The sequence below is a fragment of the Pan paniscus genome, chromosome 3, assembly GCF_029289425.2.
Source record: "Pan paniscus chromosome 3, NHGRI_mPanPan1-v2.0_pri, whole genome shotgun sequence".
Taxonomy (NCBI): Eukaryota; Metazoa; Chordata; class Mammalia; order Primates; family Hominidae; genus Pan; species Pan paniscus.
The window spans coordinates 22,966,364-22,993,160 of record NC_073252.2 but is presented as its reverse complement, the minus strand read 5'-3'; the positions used below and the strand labels follow the sequence as shown (position 1 = coordinate 22,993,160).

General features: G+C 36.4%; 1 protein-coding gene across 2 annotated transcripts in view; it reads right to left on the bottom strand.

Moving 5' to 3' along the window:
- Positions 1–26,797, bottom strand: part of LOC100989541 (cytosolic beta-glucosidase) — a 126,353-nt gene that overhangs the window by 80,848 nt on the left and 18,708 nt on the right. Inside the window, exons 1-2 of one of the 2 annotated variants that reach the window (XM_057302040.2) lie at positions 24,394–24,454; positions 4,013–4,240 (exon numbers count right to left, since the gene is read on the bottom strand). In XM_057302040.2, coding sequence (XP_057158023.1) covers positions 4,013–4,240; positions 24,394–24,454 — 289 coding nt within the window. Of the gene's footprint in view, positions 1–4,012; positions 4,241–24,393; positions 24,455–26,797 lie in introns of those variants that run through there. The other variant, XM_057302041.2, reaches the window with a different exon arrangement.

The window sequence follows — 26,797 nt, the reverse complement described above, 5'->3', positions numbered from 1 at the left end:
TGGTTTTACCAAAGCTAGGGCCAAACACAAAAATCTCAGTGCTACAGGCATGTGATCCCCACGTGAGATCTGCATGAGCAATTTCTCCACAATATTCAGGTGGTTTCCATGACTTCAGTACCACCACCCCCACTCTCCAGTGGTTTCGGTTTCCTTGCTCTTGGATTGCTGATCTACAGTGTGTCTCTACAAACTTCTGAGTATCTCAAGTTGGTTTTCAAAGCTTAATATGTTGACATATTGGTACAGGTACATAATCTTGTGTCTGAAAATCTTAGGGGCATATGAGTTCAGAATGTTTTAGAAAGGAAACACAGAACATATACCATATATTAACACTCTCAGTGAATCTGAGTGAGTATCTCCTAATATGTCTGTAGTAAAATAAATAAATATTCTCACCAAACAGAATAAATATTCACAACAATTCAGTTAGCTTTTGCTGCCAATTTAATTTTAGAAAGATTTAGTAATAAGAGCCTTTTGATTTTAGAACTTCAGATACGGCACTGTGGACCAATACTACAAGTTGGTGAGTTTTTGGTTTCTGTTGTTGTTGTTGTTGCTTACCATCCAAATGGAAGCTCAGTAAAAACTCCAAACCCCTAGAATGAGTACAAGAAGTTTTAGTACCATAAGGCCTCCACTTCATTTAACCAACAGGGAAACTGTAGCACAGAGAATTCAAGTGGTTTAGCCAAACTTACTGAGCTCTAGACTAGATGCAAGATTTTTTATGTCAGACAAGCCTAGGTTGAACCTAACTAAATTTGTCATCTTGGCAAATTTATGCCTAACCTTATTTCCCATGTTAGCATTATTGCTTCTGTTTAGAGATGCCCCTCATTCATAGGACTGTTATGAACATTAAATCAACAAAAGTATGTGCAATGTTTGCATGGTGAGCTCTGTATATCATATGCTCAATGAAAGGCAAGCATTACTACCCTTAGAGTTATTTTTATGATTGTTATTGACCTAATTCAATTGAATTCAATAATTTTTACTGAATCCCTTCCATGGATGGTGCTGGACTAGATTACAAGGGTAACAGGGCAGAATTATCTACCCATTACACTGTAAACAATTCCAGGGGTTCTCTAATATGAATGTCATGAGTACTTAGCACAGTCCCTGACACAATAAACATTCAGCACACTTTGGTTGAATTGAATTAAACTTAAGGCACCCATAGTCTAACATGGGATATAGTAACAGTTAACAATGAAGAATGTGAGAAATATCTTAAGAGCTTTGCAAAGTGCCATGAGAATAAAAAAAAAAAAAAGAGAGTTTTTTTTCTGGCTTAGAATAGAGAAATACTGTAAAGAAGAGGGCAATTGTGCTAGCCCTGAACAGCAGGACAGGCCTTCAGCAGGTATAGTTGGGGTTAATGAAAGCTCATTCTAGGCAGAATAAAAAGCTTAAGCAAATTCCTACAAGGTGGAAAACTGTATGGTATGTTTAATAAGTAGTGGGTTACTTATACTTACAGATAAAAGATTATAGACCTGTACCAATGTGCGTTTGGGATATTGCGTGATCATACACGTGGGGTAATCACCTCCAAAACTGCAAAGTTTTTGGAGGTGATTAAGTCTAAGTCAAATAGAGCCTGGAACGATATATGAAGGAGTATGGACTGTATATTGAGGCTTTGAGTGACTAAATTATTACTACTACTACTATTATTATTATTATTATTATCTGCGACCAAATTTCGCTCTTGTTGCCCAGGCTGGAGTGCAATGATGCGATCTTGGCTCATGGCAACCTTTGCCTTCTGGGTTCAAGCAATTCTCCTACCTCAGCCTCCCAAGTAGCTGGGATTACAGGCATACACCACCACACCCAGCTAATTTTGTATTTTAGTAGAGATGGGGTTTCTCCATGTTGGTCAGGCTGGTCTGGAACTCCCGAACTCAGGTGATCCACCTGCCTCAGCCTTCCAAAGTTCTGGGATTACAGGCATGAGCCACCGCGCATCTTGCTTCATTTTTAGCAGGAGATGATCCAAACCAATACGATTTGGGTCAAGCTTTAGGAAAATTGCTATGATGGCATCTTATAGAAAGCAAAGGACAGACAGAAGGTGAAAACAGATAGATTCATCAAGGATATATCAAAAAGTCCTTGTAAGAATGATAAATACCTAAACTAGGGCAGGGGCAAAAAGAGAGATTAGAAGATAAGTTAAAAAGTCATAATTAGAATGGACTATATTCAGCAACCCATTAGATGGAGGAAGAAAAGACAAGAAAGGATTCAAAGGTTATTTTTGTTTTTTAGACTTTGGAGTAAGGTGGTGCCAGAAAGAAAGGAGAATACGGATGTTGGATTAGGAAGATTGAAGATAATAAGTTCACTTTTAAACTGAACAACAAATTACCTTCCGTTCAACATAAAAAATAAAACTAGTCAGAGATGGCAAGAAAGTATACATCTAATCAGCAGCAACTGGTCATGGGCCAATGTCTTTAGAATCAGGGAATGAGCCTGCTGATCCTAAACTGTCCCTATTTTGGAGAAGCTACTCTAGGGCTGATACTACACGTGAGTTCATGAGTTGCAATTCTATTTCATGATGTGAAGATTATCCCACCTTAAATAAAATGAGCTTTTCAAGTGCACAAGCCCATCTAGGAATTGTCATCAAGGGTTGTTCTATATAGGGAATAACGTAAGTTACTCACGAATAATGCCTTTGTATTAATGAAGGTTCTTGGGGTGGGAAGCATGGCGAGGCAAGCAGGTGTTCTCTTAGGTCATACAAGTGAGGCCTGTCCTTAAATTTAAGAGGCTCTCCTTAAATTTTATGCCCTAGACACCTCATTGCTTCACCTAGTCCCAGCACCATGGATGGTGTAAAATCTTTTCTAAGACAAAGTAGTAATAAAGTGTCTTCATTAAGAAACCATATGTTGTAGTGCAAGGGTTGGCAAACTTTTCCTGTAAAGGACCAGATAGCAAATATTTGAGGCTTTGCAGGCCATATGGTCTCTGCCCTAGCTACTCGATTCTGCCATTAAAGTGGAAAAGTAACCATAGATGATGCATAATGAACAGGCATGTCTATGTTTCAATCAAACTTTATTTACAAAAATAGATGACAGGCCACATTTGACCTTCAGGTCATAGTTTTCCAACCATGTTTTGTAGAAAGAGCTAGCTAGACCTTAGGTTTAAATGACTGATCGGCCATTTGCCAAATATGTGGATTTGGACATACACCTCTGTAAAATATGATCACTATGCCTTCCCTACTGTTGGTGAGAATTAAAGAAAATGGGTGAAAATGCCTCATAAATAACAGGCATTCAATAGAGCAATGACTGGTCCTTTTACTTACAAGGCATAATAATAAGAATAGCTAACACTTACTAAATGCTTTTGAAATGTTAGCAACTGTGTTAAGCACTTTAAAAAGATTATTTCATTTAACCTTCCAACAACTCTCTGAATTAGTCACTATTACAGCATTCTTTTCTGTTCATGGGGAAACTGAGGCACTGAGAGATGCCCAAGAGATGTTTATACAGATAGTAAGTGATGTAGCTGGACTTAATCTTCAGTAAGTGAACTCCAGGGGCCTTGGTGTTAACCCCATGCTAGTTAATTAGCTCCACTAATTCAGCCCTAATTGAAGTGCTTAGAATCATCTCAAGTTCTTCAGCACTTTTCATAACTCATCACAGGGTTACACAACTGAAAATAGTTTAATACAAATTTTTTAAATTTACCTTCAGATTAACACTCATGTTACATAATAAAACACTTATTCTAACCTCCCTCCCACTCACCACCCCCAGAAAAGATCTCAACAGTCAAAGAAAACCAAAATATTACTGTGAAAACTAATGCAAACCCATTTCAAAAAATTTATCCCATAATCACTCTAAAAACTTGCAATTTGAAAGCTACATTGCAGAATAGCATACTGGATTAATTATGCCAGACTGTAGCAATAACCTTGAATTAAAGCTGCAACCTTCTATTTTTAAGAAACACTTGCCTTTCTGGTTGATGAAACCTGTCGTCCCATCAGGTAACAGACGTGACCAGGAAAGAGAGAAGCGGTAATGAGTCAATCCAAGCTGTTTGATACATTTCAAATCTTCCTCCCACAGAGTGTAGCTGCCACAAGCTACATCGCCAGTCTGGTTCTTGAAAACTCTCTCTCCTCCCTGATGAGTAAATGTGTCCCAGACACAAGGGCCTTTTCCATCTGCATCCCAGCCTCCTGAGAAAAAGAAGAAAATGAAACAGTTACACTCTTGACATCAAGAGGCATATGTGGAATGTAAATATTTGTCACCAAAAGAACATACCTCATTAACTCAATGTACCATATTTATAACTTTAAAATAAGCCTTTAAAATAACATGCATGAGCGGGTTATGTGTTTAGCTGTCCTTGATCCCTGAAGCTGACTGGTGGCAAATGAAAAATTATTGCATAGCGCCGCTGCATAGCAGGCTTTCATGGTTCATTATCTGAAGATCTCCCAGCTGGTAAACAGAGGCAGGCCCTGGCTTATGAATATCTGAGTTGAAAACATCTCCTCCTTGCAAACATTCCCCCTGGCCATGACTAACATGCCTTGTCCTTATGCATGACAGGATCTTGGGACTTTATGTGTGGCCCTTGACATTTAAACCCTATTCTCCTATTCTCTGACAATGGAGGCTGTGCTGGTCCAGTCCATCTCTGGAGGGGAGGGAGCCCTGGTTTCCACCACTGCTTATACGATATTGCTATCTGAAACTCATTCATTCATACTGCCCTTGACTCAACAAATATTATGTGTCAAGCAGGATAACAAGCCCAGGGGATACCAGAGTGAACTATGTTGTGTCTCATGTTTTGGGGAATTTACGTAACAGCCAATGTAAAGGCCCTTTCTTTTTCAGAAATGAGGGAAGGGCATTTATCCAAGTGTGGGCTGGAGTCACAGGAGGTCTCTTTCTGCTCAATTTTCCTGTAAGCCTACAACTGATCTAAAATATAAAGTCCATTAATTTAATAAAAGAACATATCCAGTATGTTTATATTTTATATATTTAAAAATATGTGTAACAATCCACGTATATTTTGAGCATATACATGTGAGGTAGAAGTATCGCATGCCTGGGAATGATCAATTCAGGTGAGTGATTACCTTTGAGGAAAATAGAAGGAAGTGGAACCAGGGAGGGGTCTACAGGGCCTTCAAATGCATCTCTTATGTTTCACTCATTAAACAAGGTAGAAGGTATATGAGGGGCTGTTTATTACATTTTTGGCAATCCCTTTCTATAAGCCTAATATATAATATCTTATAATTACTATGTAAGAAAAGAGGTCACAGCTGGAGTAAAATAGATGAAAACAATTACCTCATTGAGCATCTACATACTCATATTTTGTGCACAGATCTAAAAGGATTAGGTATAGTCTCCAGTTCCAACCTCAGGACAGCAGGAGTGATAAGAAGTCATGGACGGCGCCATGAGGATACAGAAGAGGCTGCTAAAAGAAGGAGCTCTGACAAAAGCAAAAGTGGTCATTGATATCAAGGTAGAATACTAAATATCTATTCAAAAAAAGCTATGAATATTCAAAAGTATTTTACTTTGGAGCCACGTAATTATAGAAGCAAATAGTTTTACACAATCCAGTGACTCTCAAGTTATGTCTACATATGGGGTTTAGAGGAATGGGGATAAAAGAAGAGTGGTATTCATAGAATGAAATAGGAACAAACACAAAACTAAAATTTTTGAAGTACGATGCTCATAGTTTTGAATGATTGATTTAATACATGAAAAACCTTAATCTCAGCTTAAGCAATGGTGTATTGGTATATATTTAACTGGCTATATGTTAAAAAATAAGTATAGACCTATATGTATATATGTTTATTATCAATTTTGCTGATATAAAGTATGCATAATACACAATTTACAAATAATAAACTATGCAATGCCCTTTTCTGTGAACTCCATATAACCAACTGATTCTCATATAGGATGCTCTTTTAGATTTTTGGCAAAGTCATATTGGTAGCTATATTAGTCTGTTCTCACACTGCTATAAAGATACTATCTGAGACTGGGTAATTTATGAACAAAGGAGGTTTAATTGACTCACAGTTCTGCATGGCTGGGGAGGCCTCGGGAAATTTACAATCAGGGGGAAGAGGAAGCAGGTACTTTCTTCACAAGGTGGCAAAAAAGAGAGAAGTAGTGAAGGAGGAGCGCTTTCTTTCAAACACTTACAAACCCATCAGACTTCATGAGAACTCATTCACTATCATGAGAACAATGGGGGAAACCACCCCCATGATCCAATCACCTCCTTCCCTTGATGTGTGGGGATTACAGGACCTTCCCTCAACACACGGGGATTACAATTCAAGATGAGATTTGGGGCAGGGCGCGGGGGCACCATAGAGCCAAACCATATCAGTAGCCAACCTACAGTTGTAATTTGACAAATGCATGTAGTTATCATATGACTTTTGGTTAATATTTTTCCTTATATTCACAGGTAGAAGGAAAAGAAGACAAAAGATGTACCAGAACTTCACTTTTTACCACTGACATGAGCTACTTCTTTGTTGAATCAGGTAACAGTTTTCAAACACTGGTAACTGTCTCCTCAATTTTTGGTGCTACTCACAACACCACAGCCACAGACATGACAAACTTTTAAGTTGAATCCATATTATTAACATGTTTCCTATCACTTTCTAAGGTCTAGACAACTAGCAAAACAATAAATCAAATAATGACTTCTAGCATCAGCCAATTTCTGCAACCATGATATCAGTGAAGGCAGAGCTGGGAAAATAAGAGCGGTAGCAGCACACCATATTACAGTGTTTCTCCTATTCAGATACAAGAGATCTAAATTACCTCAAGGCCATAGAAAACAGTGAAATTTGGTAATTAGTTAAGTAATGATTTTAAGTATTTACTAACTTTGTTTTTGATATACATTATTTACCTATAAGCTTATATAAGTAATTTTTAATAAAGTCTGTGTTAAAGAATCAGCTCACACAAAAACTCAATAGGCTCTCATGAGCCAGCACAAGCGGGCTTCACCACATCACTTACAACTAACTTGAATAAGATCACACCATTAGGAAGTAACAGTGCTAAGATTTGTATTCAGATCTTAGAAGTCTAAGATTCTGCCATTGGACCATGTTGCTCTTAGTAATAATTACGCAGAGTGATGAAGAAAAAGTCAGCTGATGACCAAACTACTTCATTTATCAAGACTAAGAAGTGCAAAACATAATCTATACATTTTGGAAAGCAGTACAAGTAACATAACTCAAACAAGTTTTGACAATTTTAACAGGTCAATGTCACTTAGCAGGAACATGTACTGAGGTGGAGTCGCTCATTCTCCACATGTACTAGCTAGACAAAGCAGAACTAAACAACATTGTTTCTAAAAAAAAACTAATCTTCAAATTGATAACTAACAATTATAACTGAAATTGGATAAAAATCATATAAAGGCCAGTATTTGTTAGTAGTTTTAATGTAAATCTTACTATATGAATGATATTAATAACTCATTTGCCCATTAGAAATTTTCTCCCATTGCAATTATGCCCCCATTCTAAAAGCATGATGTCCTTTATGATGAATAAGACTACTGTTTCCAGGTGGACTGCATACTCAGAGCCATTCTCCAAACAATTACGATTGTTGGATTACATATAGGAGATACACTTTTTAATGCATTGTTACTCTAGCAGGAGGTTAGGTGACCCAAACACAAAGGGCGAGGGGTAATTTAGATGCATATGTGAGTAGTGATGCAGGTTTTTGTACTGGGAGTGTCTGCTAAGTTCAGACCATCTGAGCTTTCATTTTAATGGCTTGTGGAACAAGGGAGAAAGGAGACAAAGTCTAAGATGCATCAAAGATGAAAAGTATAAATAGAGATGGTCACAAAAAGCTGGTATGCAAGGACTTCATATCCTTTGCAAAAAAAAAACTGGAGACAAACCCAACCTGCAGAAAGAGAGAACAAAAAAATTAGCTTGATTCAAACTTGGGTGGAGAAAGGAAATTACTCCTCAATATTTGTAACCACAATTCAGCCATCAAACCATTAAGTGTGAGAATGGGAAAAAGATATTTTCAGATACATGAGCTCTCAAAAATTTCCTCTCTTTGGATATTACTGGAGGATACATTTTACTAAAACAATGATGTAATCAAGAAAGATAAAGATCTAGGATCCAGGAAAAAAGAAATTCAGGAGAAGAAATTGACAAAATCACTGAGTGATATTGTATTACTCTGTTCTTATGTTGCTAATAAAGATATACCTGAGACTGGGTAATTTATAAAGGAAAGAGGTTTAATTGACTCACAATCCCTCAGGGCTGGGGAGGCTTCAGTAAATTCACAATCATGGCAGAAGGGGAAGCCAACATGCCTTTCTTCACATGACAGCATCAGGGAGAAGTGCAGAGTAAAGCCAGATGAACTCACTCATTATCATGAGACCAGCATGGAGGTAACCGCCCCTGTGTTTCAATTACCTCCCACTAAGTTCCTCCAATGACATGTGGGGATTATGGGAACTAGAGTTCAAGATGAGATTTGGCTGGGGACACGGTCAAACCATATTAGATATGGACTAAATTGTAGCCCCTCGAAATTTATATATTAAAGCTCTAACCCCCAATGTAACTGGATTTGGAGATAGGGTCTTGAAGGAGGTAATGATTGTTAAATGAGGTTATAAGGGTGAGGGTCTAATCCAAAATGTCTAGTGTCCTTATAAAAAGAGAGAGAGAGATCAGGAATGTGTGAACACAGACAAAAGGTATTTTGTTTTGGCAGTCCTGGCAAACTCATGCAGGAGTATAAAGGCAAAGGGAAACTTCCAGGATGATAGCTATGCAGTAGACACAGGGAGTACCCAGTCTGTTTGAGCAGGCGACAGGCTGTGAGAGCTATTTCCTCAAGAAGATGATACAAATAGAATATCTAGTATGTTGTATTAGTCTGGGTTCTCCAGAAAACCAATAAGGTAGAGATATATAGTTTTATTATAGTAATTGGCTCACTCAATTTTGGAAACCAAGAAGTCCCACAGTCTTCTATCTGCATTCTGGAGAATGAGGAAAGCTGTTAAGCTGGTGGTATAACTGAATCTAAGTCTGAAAGTCCGAGAATCAGGAGTGCCAGTGTATGAGGGCAAGAAATAAATGTCCAGCTCAGAGCAAATTTTCCCTTCCTTGCCTTTTGTTCTATTCAAACCAACTGATTAGATGATGCCCACCCACACTGATGAGAGTAATCTTCTCCACTCACTCTACCAATTGCAATGCTAATCTATTTCAGAAACACCCTCACAGACACACTTAGAAATAATATTTTACTAGCTATGTGGGCATCTCATAGCTCAGTAAAGTTGACACATAAAATTAACCATTACATAAGTTTTATTTAAAAAATAAATTATCATGGGACTTTCAACAGTCATAAAAGTAGAATAGCATGAAACCCATGTACTTGTCACACATCTGCAGCAGTCTTCAACATTTTGCCAATCTTTTTTGTCTGAATCCACCCAAGCTTCCTCATTCAATCTGTAATCATTTTATTGTGTATCGTGAACTAACAAAAATATTGTTCTAATTGTGGTAAAATACACATCAAATTTACTATCGTAACCATTTTTAAGAGTATAGTTCTGTGACATGAAATATATTCATATTGTTTAGCAACCATCAACACTATCATTTCTCCAGAGTTTTTTAAATATTCAAAACTAAAACATTGCAAAAATTAAACAATTACTCAACATTCCTTCCTCCTCCAAGCCCCTAGTAACCACCGTTCTACTTTCTGGTTTTGACTACTCTAGGTACCTCAGAAAAGTGAAATTACACAGTATTTGTCTTTTTGTAACTGATTTATTTTGCACAGAATAATGTCCTCAAGCTTCATTCATGCTGTAGCATGAGTCAGAATTTTCTTCCTTTTTAAGGCTTGGTGAAACCTCATCATACGTACATACCACATTTTGTTGATCCACCATTTCTCAATAGACACTGGGTTATTTCCAGTTTATTCTGAATAATGCTACTATGTACACAATATGCAGGTATCTCTTCAAGACTCTACTTTCAGACCTTTTGGGCATATACCCAGAAGAGGAATGGCTAAGTCACACGGTAATTCTCTTTTTAATTTTTTGAAGACTCACCCTACTGTTTTCCATAGCACCTGCACCATTTTACATTCCCACCAACAGGGCACAAGATGTCCTATTTTTCCACGACCTAGCTGACACTTGAAATTTTCTGTTGTTTTTTTTTTTCTTAATAGTAGCCATCATATTATGTGTGAAGCAATGTCTCATTGTGGTTTTGATTTGTATTTCCCTAATGATTAGTAGTGATAAGTACATGAAAGATTCCTTACGTCACTAATGAGTAGGGCTATCTAGTATGTTAGAATGAGAGAAAATGTATAGAAATAAAAAGTATTAGATTTATTTAGCAATAAACACACAGAAAACAAAATGAACAAATAGAAAACAAGTATTAACTTTGTGTGAAAATGTTGTTCTGGAAAATAAAAATAATGATAGTATACTATGTGGTTCAGGTGTAAATAAGTTTCAGTGGTTACAATGAGGTAAACCCTGACCACTGATCTAAATACAATTAAAATCTGATTATTTGGGGAGGATTATGGTGTTGGAATCTTTCATGTAGTAGTGGAGATAGGAAGACAGAAGGAAAGAAAACTAACAAAGAGATAAATCCTCATCTTTCACAATGAGAAGTTAACTGATCATGACAGCTGCGGAAAACTAAATACATCAAAAAAAAGAGCAAGAAAATAAAAAAATGAAAAATACATAGTTAGCAAAATAAAAAGCATAAAGTAAGATGGTAGGACACAATAAAACTGATCCATTCTAACAATCTAAGTCAATGAAGTAAACTCGGTGAAAAAACAAACATTGTCAGACTAAATTTTTTTTTCAGCTATTAGTGGTTTATTTGCTTCAGTACCATATTTAATTTTTTTATTTTAGTTTTCCTTTATTTCTTCTAAAAAAAAAAAAAGGGATACACGTGCAAGAATGTGCAGGTTTGTTACATGGGTATACGTGTGCCATGGTGGTTTGCTGCACCTATTGACCTGTACTCTAAGTTCCCTCCCCTCACCCCCCACCCCCCTACAGGCCCTGGTGTGTGCTGTTCCTTGCTCTGTGTCCATGTGTTCTCATTGTTCAGCTCCCACTTATGAGTGAGAACATGCATTGTTTGTTAAATTTTAAAAATCCAATGATATGCTATTTACTATACTCACACTTTGAAAACATGGAGATATAAGAAAATCGAAAGTCAAAATATGATACTCTGCCCCTCCACCAAATAAAACAGCATTAAAAAAGACTTAAAAAGCAGCACTAGAGAGAACATGGGTCACTACATAATGATAAAACTATTTTAAATATACATGCACCTGAGAATATGGCTTCAAAATATGTGAAGCAAAAATTGACATAACTGAAAAAAAGTTGTCAAATCCACCTCCAAAATGGGAGGATTTAACTAACCCCTTTCTCAGCCACTGAAAAGAGTCAGACATTAACAGATTCGATCTAATTGATATACATAACATTGCAAAATAACAAACACTATAATTGAAGAATACATACTTTTCAAGCAGACAAAAAACACTATAAAAGTTGGGCACAAATTGTTCCATAAATAAACTCTTCATAAATTTCAAGTTTGAGTAAATACAGATAACAATTTCTGACCAATTAAGTTAGAATTCAATAAATAAAGATAATTAGGAAACCACAAAAGTTCAGAAATATGAAAATGCACACAGGAAGAACTTAAGGGAAAAAGAAGGAATAAATAATAGTAGTTACCAAAAATATAATAAAAACTAAATAACACAAAATATTAAAACATTGTGTCATCTGGTTTAAGTGGTACTTAAATAGAAAGGCTTGACAAAACAGAAAGCCTTAATGTATGTATTAGAAAACAAGCAAACTTCAAAGTTATTGAGCTAATCACATAAAAGAGGAAGAGGAAGAGGAAAAATAAAAGAAGGAAGAGAAAGATGGTAAAGAAAACAGAAGGAGAAACTAAGAAACAGAAAGAGAAAAACTAAGGTAAGATTAGAAATAATAAGATAGAAAAAAACTCAGGATAGAGATTAACAGAAGCAAAAGATGGTTTTTAAAAAAAGTCTAAGAAAATAGAAACTCCTCTGAGGTGTGTATGTTTTTAAATGAGGAGGTAAAAATAAATGTTAGAAATGCAAAGGGGAACATAGCTAAAGAAGCTGCAGAGATTAAACTGACAGCATCTATATGTTATTTTAAAAACTTTATAAAATACATTTGAAAAGTTAGATGGAAATGACAAATCTAGAAAATTATAACTTACCAAGATTGGCTCAAATAGAAATGAAAAACTTGAAATTAAATCAGTAGTTACTAATTATTGGTAGTAAAATCTTCCACAAAGAAAATGCCAGACCAGTTGGTTTTACAACTGAGTTCCAACAATCATTTAAAAAATGAAACAAACAAAAAATTCTACTCTTGTGCAAATTCTCCCAGAAAATAAAAAAGAAAAAAATATTCTCTTCATTTTATGTGACTAGTATAATCTTGATACCAAACCAGAAAATGGTACTACAATAAAGGAAAAAGCATAAGCCAATCTCGCTCATTAACACAGTTGCAAATGTGCTAAATAAAATAACGGGTTGCCAAATTGAACAGGTATAAAAAAGAATGTTTTACAAATCTGAGTTATAGTCCAGGTATACAAGACTAGTTTATCATTAGAAAATTCATTAATGTAATTAAACACTGATTAATGGATAGAAATCCGTGTGGTCATCTCAATACATACAAATGTTAACATCATATATGTATACATGAATAAAAGTGTTAGTAAATTGGAAATAAAAGGCAATCTCCCTATTGTAGTAACTAATAGTTACAAAAAACCTACATGCTAAAAAACATTCTTTTTAAGATCAAGAAAAAGTCAAGGATGTCTGCTATAATCAATTCTATTCAACATTACATAAGGTTTGTTAATTAGAGGTACACTGAAATAAAACTAACTAAATAATATAAGCCCCAGAGAGGAAAAAACAAAACAAAACAAAACAATCATTTGTTAACTGTAAGATTACCTATGTAAAACCTCCAAAAAAAATGTAAGGATGAATTATAAGAATAAGGGTTTACATCAATGACAGACTGGATCAAGAAAATATGGTACATATACAACATGGAATACTATGCAGCCATAAAAAGGAAAGAGATCATGTCCTTTACAGAGACATGGATGGAGCTGGAAGCCATTATCCTCAGCAAACTAACACAGGAACAGAAAACCAACGCCACATGTTCTCACTTGTAAGTGGGAGCAGAACAATGTGAACATATAGACACAGGGAGGGAAACAACACACACACAGGGACCTAACTGGGGCAGGGGATATGGGGGGAGGGAGAGCATCAGGAAAAATAGCTAATGCATGTGGGGCTTAATACCTAGGTGATGGATTGATAGGTGCAGCAAAACACCATGGCATGTGTTTACCTATGTAACAAACCGGCACATCCTGCACATGTACCCCAGAACTTAAAATAAATTAAAATAGAATAAAATTTATAGAGTTTAGCTCAGTAAACTTGCTTGATACAAAATTAATAAAGGACAATGCATTCTATACAAAGTAACAGTTATAAAATATAACATTTATATAAATAGCAAAAATACCTAAATGTATATATAATAAATTAAGTGTAAGTATGTTGTCTAGAAAATTATAAAATTTTATTGAAAGATAAGAAAGGAAGTAAAATTTTATTTCAAGAATATCTAAATATTTGTTTATGGAATATCATGTTTATGAATACAAAGATTCAATGTCATCCAGATTCTGAATCTCTTAATAGTGATCTATAAATGCTATGCAATTCCAACCCGTCCTAACAGTTTTTAAAGGAATTTAGTAAGTTGATTTTAAAACCTGTATGAAATATAAATGGGCCAAGAGTATTTAAAATCTCTCAAAAAAATATTGTATGAAACTTATCTTAAAATATACTAAGATTTAGAATAAATTTATAATAAGTAGCTTAGTGTGGCACTGGCATAGGCCCACATAAATAGATCAGTGGACTTAATAGAGACCCCAGAATAATACTATGCATATTCAATATACAAAATTCAATATACAAAAGAGATGGCATTCTAGTCAGTAAAGAGGCACTTTTCAGTAAATAATGCTGGGAAAATTGATTTATATATTTTTTCATGAAAATGGATGCCCACTCACTACACGTATACACAATAAACAGGTGGATTAAATAGGAAAACTCTAAAATGTTTAGAAGACAACACAGAATATTTTTGTAACCTCAGGTTAGAGAATAAGATCTTTAAAAGACTCAAAGAGCTTAGACCTAAAGGGGGAGAACTCACAAATTCAACTGCATTAAGAAATAGTATTTACAAAAAGAAATCATTAAGGAAATTAAAATGCAAGGCACAAAGTAAGAGGATATATTTGCTACATACATGACTAATAATGAACTTTTATCTAGAACACATAAAGAACTCCTAAAAATGAATACAAAAGACCTGAATGTCTTCTCCCTGCCAAGATGTAGTAACAGGGTCTAGATTTACTCTCTCACCTAAAACAACTGAAAACCAAACAAAATATAGGACACAGTGAAATTGAAGACATTTGGCCTCAGACAACAAAGAACAGGGATCATTCACAGCCAGGGAACAAATGAGCCCCACAACTGCTCCATCGTGTTACCTTGTGAAGTTTCCAGGACACAGCGCAGACAGGACAAACCCAGAGTCTGGCAGACTTCTTAAGCTGAGGAGACAAAGCTGAGGACCCAGGGAGACCAAGATGTCTAGAATTCTCAGGGCAGAGCACCAAAGAGGGAAAGAGTTCCAAAGAGAGAACAAAAACCGTAGAAGGTCGCACTTGAGCATGCAGAATACTTATCCAGGCACATGCGTGAAGAAACCATCTGAGTTTGATTGAAAAATCACCCAAAGGATTAGAGGTGACAGTACTCAGAACTCACATAGGAGTAGTGCCCTAACAATCCTAAATGTTTATCCATGAAATAACAGAGTTTCAACATACACGCAGCAAAAACTTACAGAACTGCAAGAAATCCGCAATTATATTTGAATATTTCCGTTAAAAAGGCCAACGAGACTACAGAAAAATTGATGAAAGATGTGAAGAATTTCTTCACAGAAGGGAAAACACATGGCTAGTAAACATTTCTTTAAAAAGGTAAGAGAGTGTTAAAAATTTGGAAAATGCAAATGAAAGCCACAATGAGACACCATTCTACACCTACACAATTGGCACACATTTAAAAGTTGGGCAGTATCCAGTGTAGGAGAGGTTGTTGCTCAGCAGGAATGTGTATACAGTGCTGGTGGGAGAACAGTATGGAAACATCTACTAAAATTAAAGAAGCACATACACCAAAACCGGGTAATTCACATACCATTGTATACCCTGTTTCTACAATGGACCAGGAGACATATATATCCATGAATGCAACAGTCAGGGAAAAAAAAGAAGAAGAAGAAGAAAAAAAGAAAACCATTGAAAACAACCCAAATTTCCTTTGTTGGCACAATAAATCAATAAACTATAGCATATTTCTATAATGAAAGACTGTACAGGAGTAAGACTGAACTACTTCTCAGATCAATGTGCATAAATGTCCCAAATATAATGAGAGAGAAAAAGTAAGTTGCAAAAAATACACATAATACATTGCCATTTATATAGTGTCCCAAAGCATGTAAAATTAAATAATAAATTATCACACTATACATTCTCATGTAGCAAGACCATATAAGCAAAAAATTGATAAATGCAAAATTCACTTTCCTGGATACCACTGGGCAGAGGGCTAGACAGACAATATTGAAGGAGGTTCTGGAAATGTGGGTGTAGGTAAACATCATTTTTAATACTATATACAGACATTATAAATATTATCTATTGTGTATCTAACAAAATCAATTTTATAATTTCATTGTTCATAGTAAAGGCCATTTATTGAGCACTAGTTTTCTGTCAACACTACACCAACAGCTTACTTCAACCATCCCATTGTTTCCCTCACTCTAACCCTTCAAAAATGCACTGTGATTATTCCAAATAAGTACAAAGGGAAACCAAGGCATGTAAATGTTGAGTTGATTTCCCATGATCACATAGCTGATAACCGAACAGCAAAATGTGATACCCTTAGAGTCTTCCCTTATCAACACCAATAGATTAACCTCCTTGGAGACCATTACTAATACTTACAACTTAGGTGAGGTTTCATTAAGGGTCTCACAATCTAGTTGATATTATACAAAGAAATTCTTAGACTACATTAAGAGTTGTATTAAAACCTGTTTTAAAAAAAAACACTGTGGGAAAATAAATGAACAGGCATTCAATAATAATTCTGTTGTTGGGAGTCAGGTATACTTGCCCAAGAGAAAACATTTTAAGCCAGGGTGTTCAAAGATGAGTAAGAGTTCTCTTCTCATCGAGGGAAAGCAAGTGCATAATTCAATGGCTGTGCTGGGGTGATTGGAGAAAGAAGGCATAGAGACCCAAACCAGACCAGTTAGCAATATTGCAATATGTTCGGCAAGAAATGACAAGATCCTGTGTTTTATTTTTAGTAATTTGGAAGAAAATAAAATTGTGTTTGAAATTATCCTATTAGAACATAGAAGGGATTTCCACAAAAAAGTAAAATACTGATATTTTATCAAATATCAAAGACTTCCCAGGTTGCAAAGGATTATGAAAAGAGCATAGGCTCTGGAGGCAGGCATAAATGAGTTTATGTCTTGTCTCTACCCCTTACTATTTACATGACCTCTGTGTGTGTAAAATAGGAAGATACTATCTACTTCATAGGGTTCTAGTAGTCAAAGCAAAAATGCTTAGTAGTGTGCATGGCAGATATTTAATAATACGTGCTCAACATGTATTAGTTCTTTTCTCCTCCCTTAGGCTCAATGCAAATGACCAGTTGTTGTTTGTTTTTTTCTTCTCTCTGTGGCCTCCCTATTGATGTCAGAATGCACATGTAGAAAACACTCTGTTAATATTTGCATACTTGTCTGTGGTTAAGAATCAATGTCTTGGCTTGTATAACTTGGTCTGTAGGGCCCTCAGCTTCCTGATATAGAAAACACCATTACAAGTGGTATCCTATCACTTCAACAATTGCCATGACAATGCCTTTGCAAGGTCACAGACCTAATAGACCCCTGCACAAAGGAAATCATGTCAAGTAAGAAGTAAATAACTAAGGGGGATGGGGTACATGTATCTGTCTGTTTATTCTTCCTTCCAAACCCAAAACTGACATCACCACATTGCCTCCTTTTGGCAGCATTTCTGACTCCCCACCATTATCACATCCTCCTCTGAACACCCACCCTGCAAATAACGCATAGTGCTAGAGTCTTTTTTTTTTTTTTTTTGAGATGGAGTCTTGCTCTGTCACCCAGGCTGGAGTGCAGTGGCACGTTCTCGGCTCACTGCAACGTCTGCCTCCGGGGTTCAAGCGATGCTGCTGCCTCAGCCTCCTGAGTAGCTGGGATTACAGGCACACACCACCACACCCAGGTAATTTTTGTATTTTTAGCAGAGATGGGGTTTCACCATGTTGGTCAGGCTGGTCTCAAACTCCTGACCTCGTGATCCACCTGCCTCGGCCTCCCAAAGTGCTGAGATTACAGGCGTGAGCCACCACGCCTGGCTGAGTCATTTTAAAAACATTTTTCTTTGGCCTCCTTTAGTTTGAGCTCTGTCAAAGCAGGGTCCATGTTTTACTGACTTGTCTGTGTCCCTCCAGTAGTAAGAATCATGTATCAAAATAGTGCACACTCAGTAAAATGCTTTTTGTGGGGTGTGCTTCACATAAAATACGAATATTGGTGTTTACTGTCTCATTGCTTCACAGACGTGCAGAAGTTATCTTTGTCGTGCTCGTAAGTAATTAGAAATTCTTTATTTGAAAGGTAAAATGTGACTAAAAGTTCAAGTCAATGCCCATATAAGTTGTGATTTGGTGTTCTTTCAGAAGAAAATTCTGTTTATTTTTACAACTAACATTCATTAAGAGTATTACACATAAGTACGGTATGGAAAGCTTTGAGGCTGTGGTAAGCAAAGATGCCTTGATCTGCAAGCAGCACTCTGTGCCCTAAACTAATCCTGACAGGACAAGAGCCTCCAAAGTCACAAGGGAAACCACCACACCACATGGAAGCACATTTTATTATTATGTCACAGGAGGATGGAAGTTTCCAGAAGGATCCCTCCAAGAAAAGAAAAAGAAACAAAGTTTCTGATGTGTTTGAGTAAATCAAGACGGAATTTACATTTCTGGCAGACAGTGGGCAAAAAATTAAGAAAAGGATCAAATAAAAGAAAGACAACAACAAAAAGACAATTATTAACTCAGACCAAACAAAAACTCTACTGAAAAAAAATTAGTCTTAGGACATTAGTGGCTCAGTTGCGCACAATATTTACACTAAAAATGATGTAAGAACTGAGTCACAATTTAAACAAAATTTGTTAAATAACCAAATTAGAAAAACGGAGAAGAGAAAGTTTACTTTGTATAATGTTGCATTCAGACTAGAAAAAGAAAAAATTCATCGTATATAATAGGAAGTCAATATGTCATGTTTTCAACTAGAAAAATCAAATAACTATATATGCATGTATTTACATAGAAGTAAATACAATTAAAAGTGTTGGCATTCAAGAACATAAGAAGCAGAGTGATAAAAAAGATGATGATTCTTTGCTATTGGGTGGTATGACTCTCAATGTTCTATTTCAATTTTTAAACCATGCACATATATTACAGAGACAAAACTAAACATTCAGTTAGAAAAATAAAGATAACCACAAGAGAAGAGAACTCAGACTTTTAGATCCCAAAGTAGTGAGCACCTATTTGCAGTTCAGAGTGGTATGACATCCCTTGGAGGCATGTGGAAAGGAACAAGTGTTGTTTGGTTGTCCCAGTGACTGGGATGCTACTGATATTTAGTGGCACAGCCAATAATAAAGTGGAGAGCAGCCAACACAAACAAGAAACGGCCATGTTGAACGTCAATAGCACCTCTCCTAGGAAACACTGCACTAGATGGGAAAAAGAGTAAAGCAAAACATAATGACGGGGGAAAAGCTAGAAGAGAAGAAAATACAAAAGGAAACTATAGCATTAGAAAATATACCATAATAAAGACATATGCACACGTATGTTTATTGCAGCATTATTCACAATAGCAAAGACTTGGAACCAACCCAAATGCCCAACAATGATAGACTGGATTAAGAAAATGTGGCACATATACACCATGGAATACTATGCAGCCATAAAAAATGATGAGTTCATGTCCTTTGTAGGGACATGGATGAAACTGGAAATCATCATTCTCAGTAAACTATCCCAAGAACAAAAAACCAAGCACCGCATATTCTCACTCATAGGTGGGAATTGAACAATGAGAACACATGGACACAGGAAGGGGAACATCACACTTGTGGGGTGGGGGGAGGGGAGAGGGGGGAGGGATAGCATTGGGAGATATACCTAATGCTAGATGATGAGTTAGTGGGTGCAGCGCACCAGCATGGCACATGTATACATATGTAACTAACCTCCACATTGTGCACATGTACCCTAAAACTTAAAGTATAATAATAATAATAAACAAAAAAAATTTAAAAAATAAAAATAAAAATAAAAACCAAAAAAAAAAAAAACAGAAAATATACCATAATAATACGGCCAAAAGAAGTTGAAACATATTGGTAAGCACAAAAATTACCAATTCATTAAATATTCCTGTTTGACCAAAGGTAAGGGTTAAGAGAAAAAAGTATTTACCGTGCAAATATTTTTAAAAAGTACAATTAGCAATATTAATAATATTTTAAATTAATACAATTAGAAAGCATTAAATTGAATTAGTAATATTTTCACATTAAAAGTTACAGTGTACTAAAACTATATAGAATAACTTTTATGCATCTAACAATCGAGTTTTGAAATCTACAGATAAAAACCTCCCTAGATGCAGGAATATGTTGAAAACTGCACTAACACAATGAGAGAGTTTCTCTCAGAAACTGACAAAGAAAAAGACAATTTGATTAAAATAGTTTGTAAAGTTATTCTCCATGGTACACACGTATGTGTATATATGTCTATGTATATTTATATGTGTATGCATGTGTATACAAATGATATATCCACACGTATGAAAGAATGAGACAGAAATTCATACTCAACAACAATAAAATTATTTTCAAACACCCATATATAATTCATACAGGCTACACATATATGTGTATATATGTCTATGTATACTTTTATGTGATGTATGCATATACACATATACAAATGACATACACACATGGAAGAATGAGAGAGACAGAAATCCATACTCAACAACAATAAAATTATTGTAAAATTGTATGGTACACACGTGTATATATGTCTTTGTATATTTATATGTGTATGTATGCGTATACACACATACAAATGATACACATATACATATGAAAGAATGAGAGAGACAGAAATTCATACTCAACAATAACAATAAAATTACTTTCACTCATAAATAATTCATACAGGCTACATTATCTGACAACCAATCAGAAAAGAGGGAAAAAAAGAAGAGCAGGAAGGAAAAACAAAAGAAAAGTAGGAAGGAGAGAAGAGAACGAGAGGAAAGGAGAAGAGAGGAAGAAAGATTAACAATAAAAAAATAAGTCTACGTACCATCTTCTCCAATCTATGTGCTTGGAATTTTAAAAAACTCTTAAGTAAATCTTAGATTAAGCAGGAAATAAAAGCAAAATAATTTTAAGGAAAAATGTTACTAATGTTATTTTAAGAAAATAAACATCTTTAATGCAGCTAAATGCTTTAAAATGGACTTTTCCCAATTGGAGAGTTCACTGTCCAGATTTTCAGAAATTTCTACCTTAGAAAATAGATAAGAGTTTGGTTAGGCATATTGTGCCTGTTCGGTCGTCTCATTCACAAAGACACAGTGAAACCCTAAAATCAACTCAGCATTTCAAGAATCTTTACACCAGGAATGGTCCTAGACAAATGACATGATTCAAGATTTCTCTGTTAAGAAATAAAGCTCCCCAGTCCTTCTAAGATCAGTATCTCTAGGACTTGAGAAGTAAATTACATTCCCAGGATAAAAGACTCAAGCTTAGTCATACTTGCTTTTATCTCACTGTGGAACACAACACATGGAAGGAGTTGGAATTCAGTTTTGTCACTAAGTTTAATTATTTCTTCAAAGTATGGGTGACTGGGTGACTGTGTGAAATTAGACAACTTACATAGTTACTTCATGAGATATAAGTGTCCAAACTCGTCTTAAATATTTTTAAAGTATTGACTTGATGGACAACTATTCATTTAAGATTGGCCTTTCCCTGTTCTGCCTACCAGGACATTCCCTCCCACCACCCTCCCTAACACACACACACACACACACACACACAATCATATTCCCTCTGTAGACATAGCTATAACCTGTTTGTTTTTAAAAAGGATCACTAAAACAGACCAAACTGAAATAAATATTTATTAATTTAATGCATTATCTAAATAACTGGTTTCCTGACATTAAAAGAAATATAGACTAGATGGCTGAATGACTTTACTCTCTCTCTTCCTCTTTCTCTTTCTCTCTCTCTTCCTTTCTCTTTCTCTCTTTCTTTCCTCCATTTATTCACTTAAGTACTTAACAGTATTTAAGTGAGACTCTGAAATGAGATTTAGAAAACTGAGTTGAGATAAATCAAAACAACTCTAAGATGAATAATACTAAGAAATACTAAATACGTAAACTAGAAACACAGATATAACTAGTACAACATACATGTAACAGATGACAGAATGTCAACTACAGCACCAAGATAACAATTAGTGTTTTGGGTGCTGGTCTAAGCTGCAAACACAAATGCATTTTCCCAAACAGGGGTCACAACACCTGACTCTCTCACCCACATCAGGGGTGGAGATTAATGAGGATTTTCAAGAGGTATTTTCCTTGAACAGAACTCTCCGTGTAATGTGCGTTTCATGCCTCAAAGAAAATGGGAGGATGATTACTTTCCTTTCATTTCAACCTAAAGGTGGACACTTGCTATGGACTGAATAGTGTTCCTTCAAAATTCATATGTTGAATTTCTAACCCACAATACCTTAGAATATGACTATATTTGGAGATAGGGCTTTTGGAGAGGGAACTAAGTTAAAAGGAGGCCACTAGGATGGGGCCCTAATCCAATATGAGTGGTGTACTTGTAAGAAGAGGAAGAGACAGCAGGGATGCAGGCATAGGACAAAGGCCATGTGAGGACAGCAAGAAGGTGGACGTCTGCCAGTCACGGAGACAGGCCTCCTGAGAAAACAAGCCTGCTAGCACGTTGATCTTGGACTTCCAGCCTCCAGAACTGTAAGAAAATAAATTTTGGTTGCTTAAGCTTCCCAATCTGTGGTATCTCGCTAGAGCAGCCCTGGAAGACTAATTCAGCACACAAATGAACTACTCAGAGGTCATGGTATGAGTCCCTTCAGTTAAAGGAATATGATGAATTGGAGTCTTAACTTCTACTGAATGAATCAAGAACCCAGGAAGAGAACAAGAGGAAAGAAACAAAGATGATGAAAGAAAGAAGAAGCAAAGGAAAACTGAAGCTGGGTTGGGATCTTGCTGCAGCCCTAGAGACTGAGAAAAGGATGTGCTTATGTTTCCCCTGGACAAGACACGGCATAGGTGAAGGAGTAAGCACAGTGATGCCTTAGCATCTCTCCAAGGAGGCCTACAAAGGCAAACAGAGTTTGTATTCATGTCTTACTGCTGCTGTAACAAATCACTACACACTTGATGACTACGGACAATTCAAATGTATTCTTTCATAGTTGTAGAGCCCAGAAGTCTGAAATCAGGATGTTGGCGGAGTTGGATCCTTCTGCAGTCACTGAAGTAAGCACTTATCCCATGCCTCTTTTCCATCTGCTGCTGCAATTCTTGGCATTTCTTGGCTGCTTGATGCATCACTCCAGTCTCTGCTGTTGTCTTCTGATGTCCTTCCCCCTTGTGTCTCTGTGTCTTCTTTTTTTCTGTCTCTCATAAGGGACACTTATTGAATTTAGGGCTCCTTCTAAATCCAGGGTAATTTCATCTCGAGATCTTTATCTTAATTATATCTGCAAAAATCCTATTTCCAAAGAAGGTCACTTTCACGGAGAGCAAGGGTTAAGACTCAGACATATCTTGTGGGGGTAGCTGCTCAGACCACTGCAGACCTCAACAAATGGAAGCTAGGGTAAATGGCTAGATGCCCACAGGACAGAGAAAGTGATGAACTGAAGAACACAGCATCACCTGCATCTAAGATACTAGAGTACTTCTCAGCAGTGGGCCACACAAATGTCTGTAAGAAAAAGAATCAACTCTAAATATCTACCGAAATCAGAGCATGTGATGCCACCTTAAGAACTTTCCATTTTATTACCTCTCCGGCAACTAGGTCAGAATCCATGGTAAACAGGCAGAAATAAGAGGAGGCAGAGAAAGAACCACGGCCTCGCTCCCTCTTCCAATAGAGCTAAGAAAGACTGAATTCTAAATTCAATTTGGAATTTTAACTACTTCATAGTCAGATTATTCTAAGCATCAAAATTAGACGGTATTTTGCAATTTAAAGTGTCCATATGCATCAGCCAGGGTCCTAGCAGGAAACAGACAGCACTCAGACTGGGTTATTGAGGAAAGCTTAAAAAAAAAGACTGTTTACGATGGTGTGAGCAGGGTTCAAGGAAAGCAACAAGGAATAGTGCAGTACCTCAGGGCTTGCAACAGCAGGAAGTCATTGCTGCCCATGAAGGGGCTGGGGTAGAATTGGTTTACAAAACCTGCAGAGAGTAGCAGTTTGCCAAAGGCTGCCTAGCACGAGAGGAGGCATTAGTCGAGGGACACAGCCAACCCACTGCAGTCCAGCAGGAAGGAAACCAGCAGGGTACAGACTTCGGTTTCTCTCCTCCCACTTACCTTCCCATCTCTTGCTAATGTTTCCCATTGATCAAGTCCAAATGGAAGATAAAGGACAATGGAGTCCATTGATGCCAACCCACATGGGTTGGCCCAGAGCAAGGAAAAGTAGAGACTGGATATGGATAGGCAAATAGAAAATATCCAGTACACAATAAAATTTAAGGTGACCAGAGAAATAGAACCTACCTACGTTTTCTTCTAAATGGAAGGGAAGAGTTATCTCCACCAAGCAAGTGTAAAGGGACATTGGGAAACAGAAACAAAGTTCCTTTTATAAGGATTTCCTAAAAGTCTCATTTGTTGACTGAACCAGTATAATACATAACAGAATGTGATTATAATTTAACTACTGACCTGGTAATTTAGAGAAGTGATAAATTCTGACAGGAATGTATCAGTCTTGGTTCTGGGACTTGTTCTTCTGGACTCCTGCCTTGCACTGCTGTTTATTTTCTTATGATCTTTTGCTACAAAGACTTCTCAAACCCCCTCTTCACTTATTTTCACTCTGTTTAAGACAGGCGGCTTTTTATCATAGCTGCTTTTGCCTCTGCTATTCTACAGCAATTATTCTTTTATCTTTCAATTAAGCCTCCTTGCATTCAGTCATTTATGCATTGAATCACGCTATCTAGTGAAAGACACTTTGCTCTGTCTTTGCAACAAAACCTCGACTCTTCTTTCCATCCATCAGAGCATTGCTAAGGAATACTAAATATGTAAACTAGAAACATAGATATAACTAGTACAACATACATGTAACAGATGACAAAATAGAATGTCAACTACAGCACCAAGATAACAATTAGTGTTTTGGGTGCTGGTCTAAGTTGCAACATAGAGACTGGATATGGATAGGCAAATCCATCCATCCATGTTGGTTTCAGCTTCTGATCACTCTATGTTGGTTTCAGCTTCTGACTGTCACTATGCTAAACTGAGCTCCATTTGGAAGGATGGAATGGTATAGTGGAAAAAAAATCATGATAGTAATAGTAGCTATCATTTATTGAGCCCTTATAATGGGGTAAGCACTGTGCTAAGCACTTTACATGCTTCATAACTACTCATGTTCCCTCCCTTCCATTTAAATACGAGGAATCTGAAGTTTCCTTGAGTTCAAGGATTTAGAGAAGATAGATCTAGCAGTTGGCAGAACTGAAATTGTAAGTCAGATGTGACTGAACAAAGTCTGTGCTCTCCAGCCTTTCAATCAGTATTTTCCATACATTAATTCACCTCTGTAGCTTGCTATATCTGTGACCTTAGGAAATTCACTCAACCTTCCTGTGCCTCAGTTTCCGCATATGTAAAATGAGAATGAGGATAACACCTGGTCTTCCTGTTTGCCAAAGTTACTGAGAAAATTTGTGGAATTTAAAACTGACTTGCTGGGGGGCAGTACATAAATGTTATTGTTAATTAACAGTTTTTATACCTACTATACTAGGCTATATTTGCTCATGGGCTGCCTCCCCTTAGAACAGACTTCAGAGTAACTAGTCCTTGAGGGAACCGACCCTTATCTAGCTAGTCTACCGACGACTGCAGTCCTGGTTTCTTTTTCTAGACTAGCTGGTGGCCTGGCTGCAATGCCTCGCCAGCCCAGTGATCTCTCAGACCTGTGGGTGTGCCCACTGAATCTTGCCCATACATCTCTGTGTTTCTTCTGATGCGTGTAGTCAGTCATGACTCTGGGCTCTAAGAACCTTGAGAAGGACATTCATCCTGTTCCAGAGCTTTTGGACAGGAGAGAATGACTCCTGTACAAAAATGTACTGCAAAATCTGTCCCCAAGGGCGGCAAGTATTTTTCTCAGCAGACGTTTTTTTCTGTTTCTCTTTTAAAAAAAAATAAAGTTGTCTTATTACATAACTGTAGGACAAGAGTTCAAACATTAATGCTGAAAATGCAAAAGGTGCCCTACATTCAAACCTCTGTTGCCCAGAAGAAGCACCCTTTGCAACACCTAAATCCTTTAACTCTTTCATCCCTCTGCTACATGAACATTACAAAGTTCTATTGATCCATAACTTCTTGGTGACGTCATGTGAAACATAAAATACCCCAAGAAACCTCAACTCCTAGAAATCTGCCTGGCTTGATTGCAAAAGCAAAAGAATTCGAGAATTTTATAGGCACTAACTCAATTTTCATTATTTTCTTATCATTCATAAGTCAAAGATTTTCTTTGTACAAACAATTAAGCACAAAAATTGACTCCCCGAATCTATTCTATGAACTAGGCACGGTAGATTGATTCTGTTTGTCAGTTAAATATGAACATCTTATTTAAAATAACTCCATTTTGATATATGTTTTCTAGAATACACATATAAATTTCACATTCATGGAAATGGGCTAATTCCATCCTCTTTTGACTAATGAATATCACAGGCATTAGGGGCAATTGTATCTTTCATCATTTCAACTAATATTTATGAGGCACTACAGTGCTGTAGATACTGAGGCATAATTCTGAGGTTTAAATCCTAGTTTCTATTTCTCAAGAGAAGAAAGAAGGGCTGTGAACAGGTAGATTTGAAGAACTGTATATGAAGAGATATGGGTTATACCCTGATATTAGCAC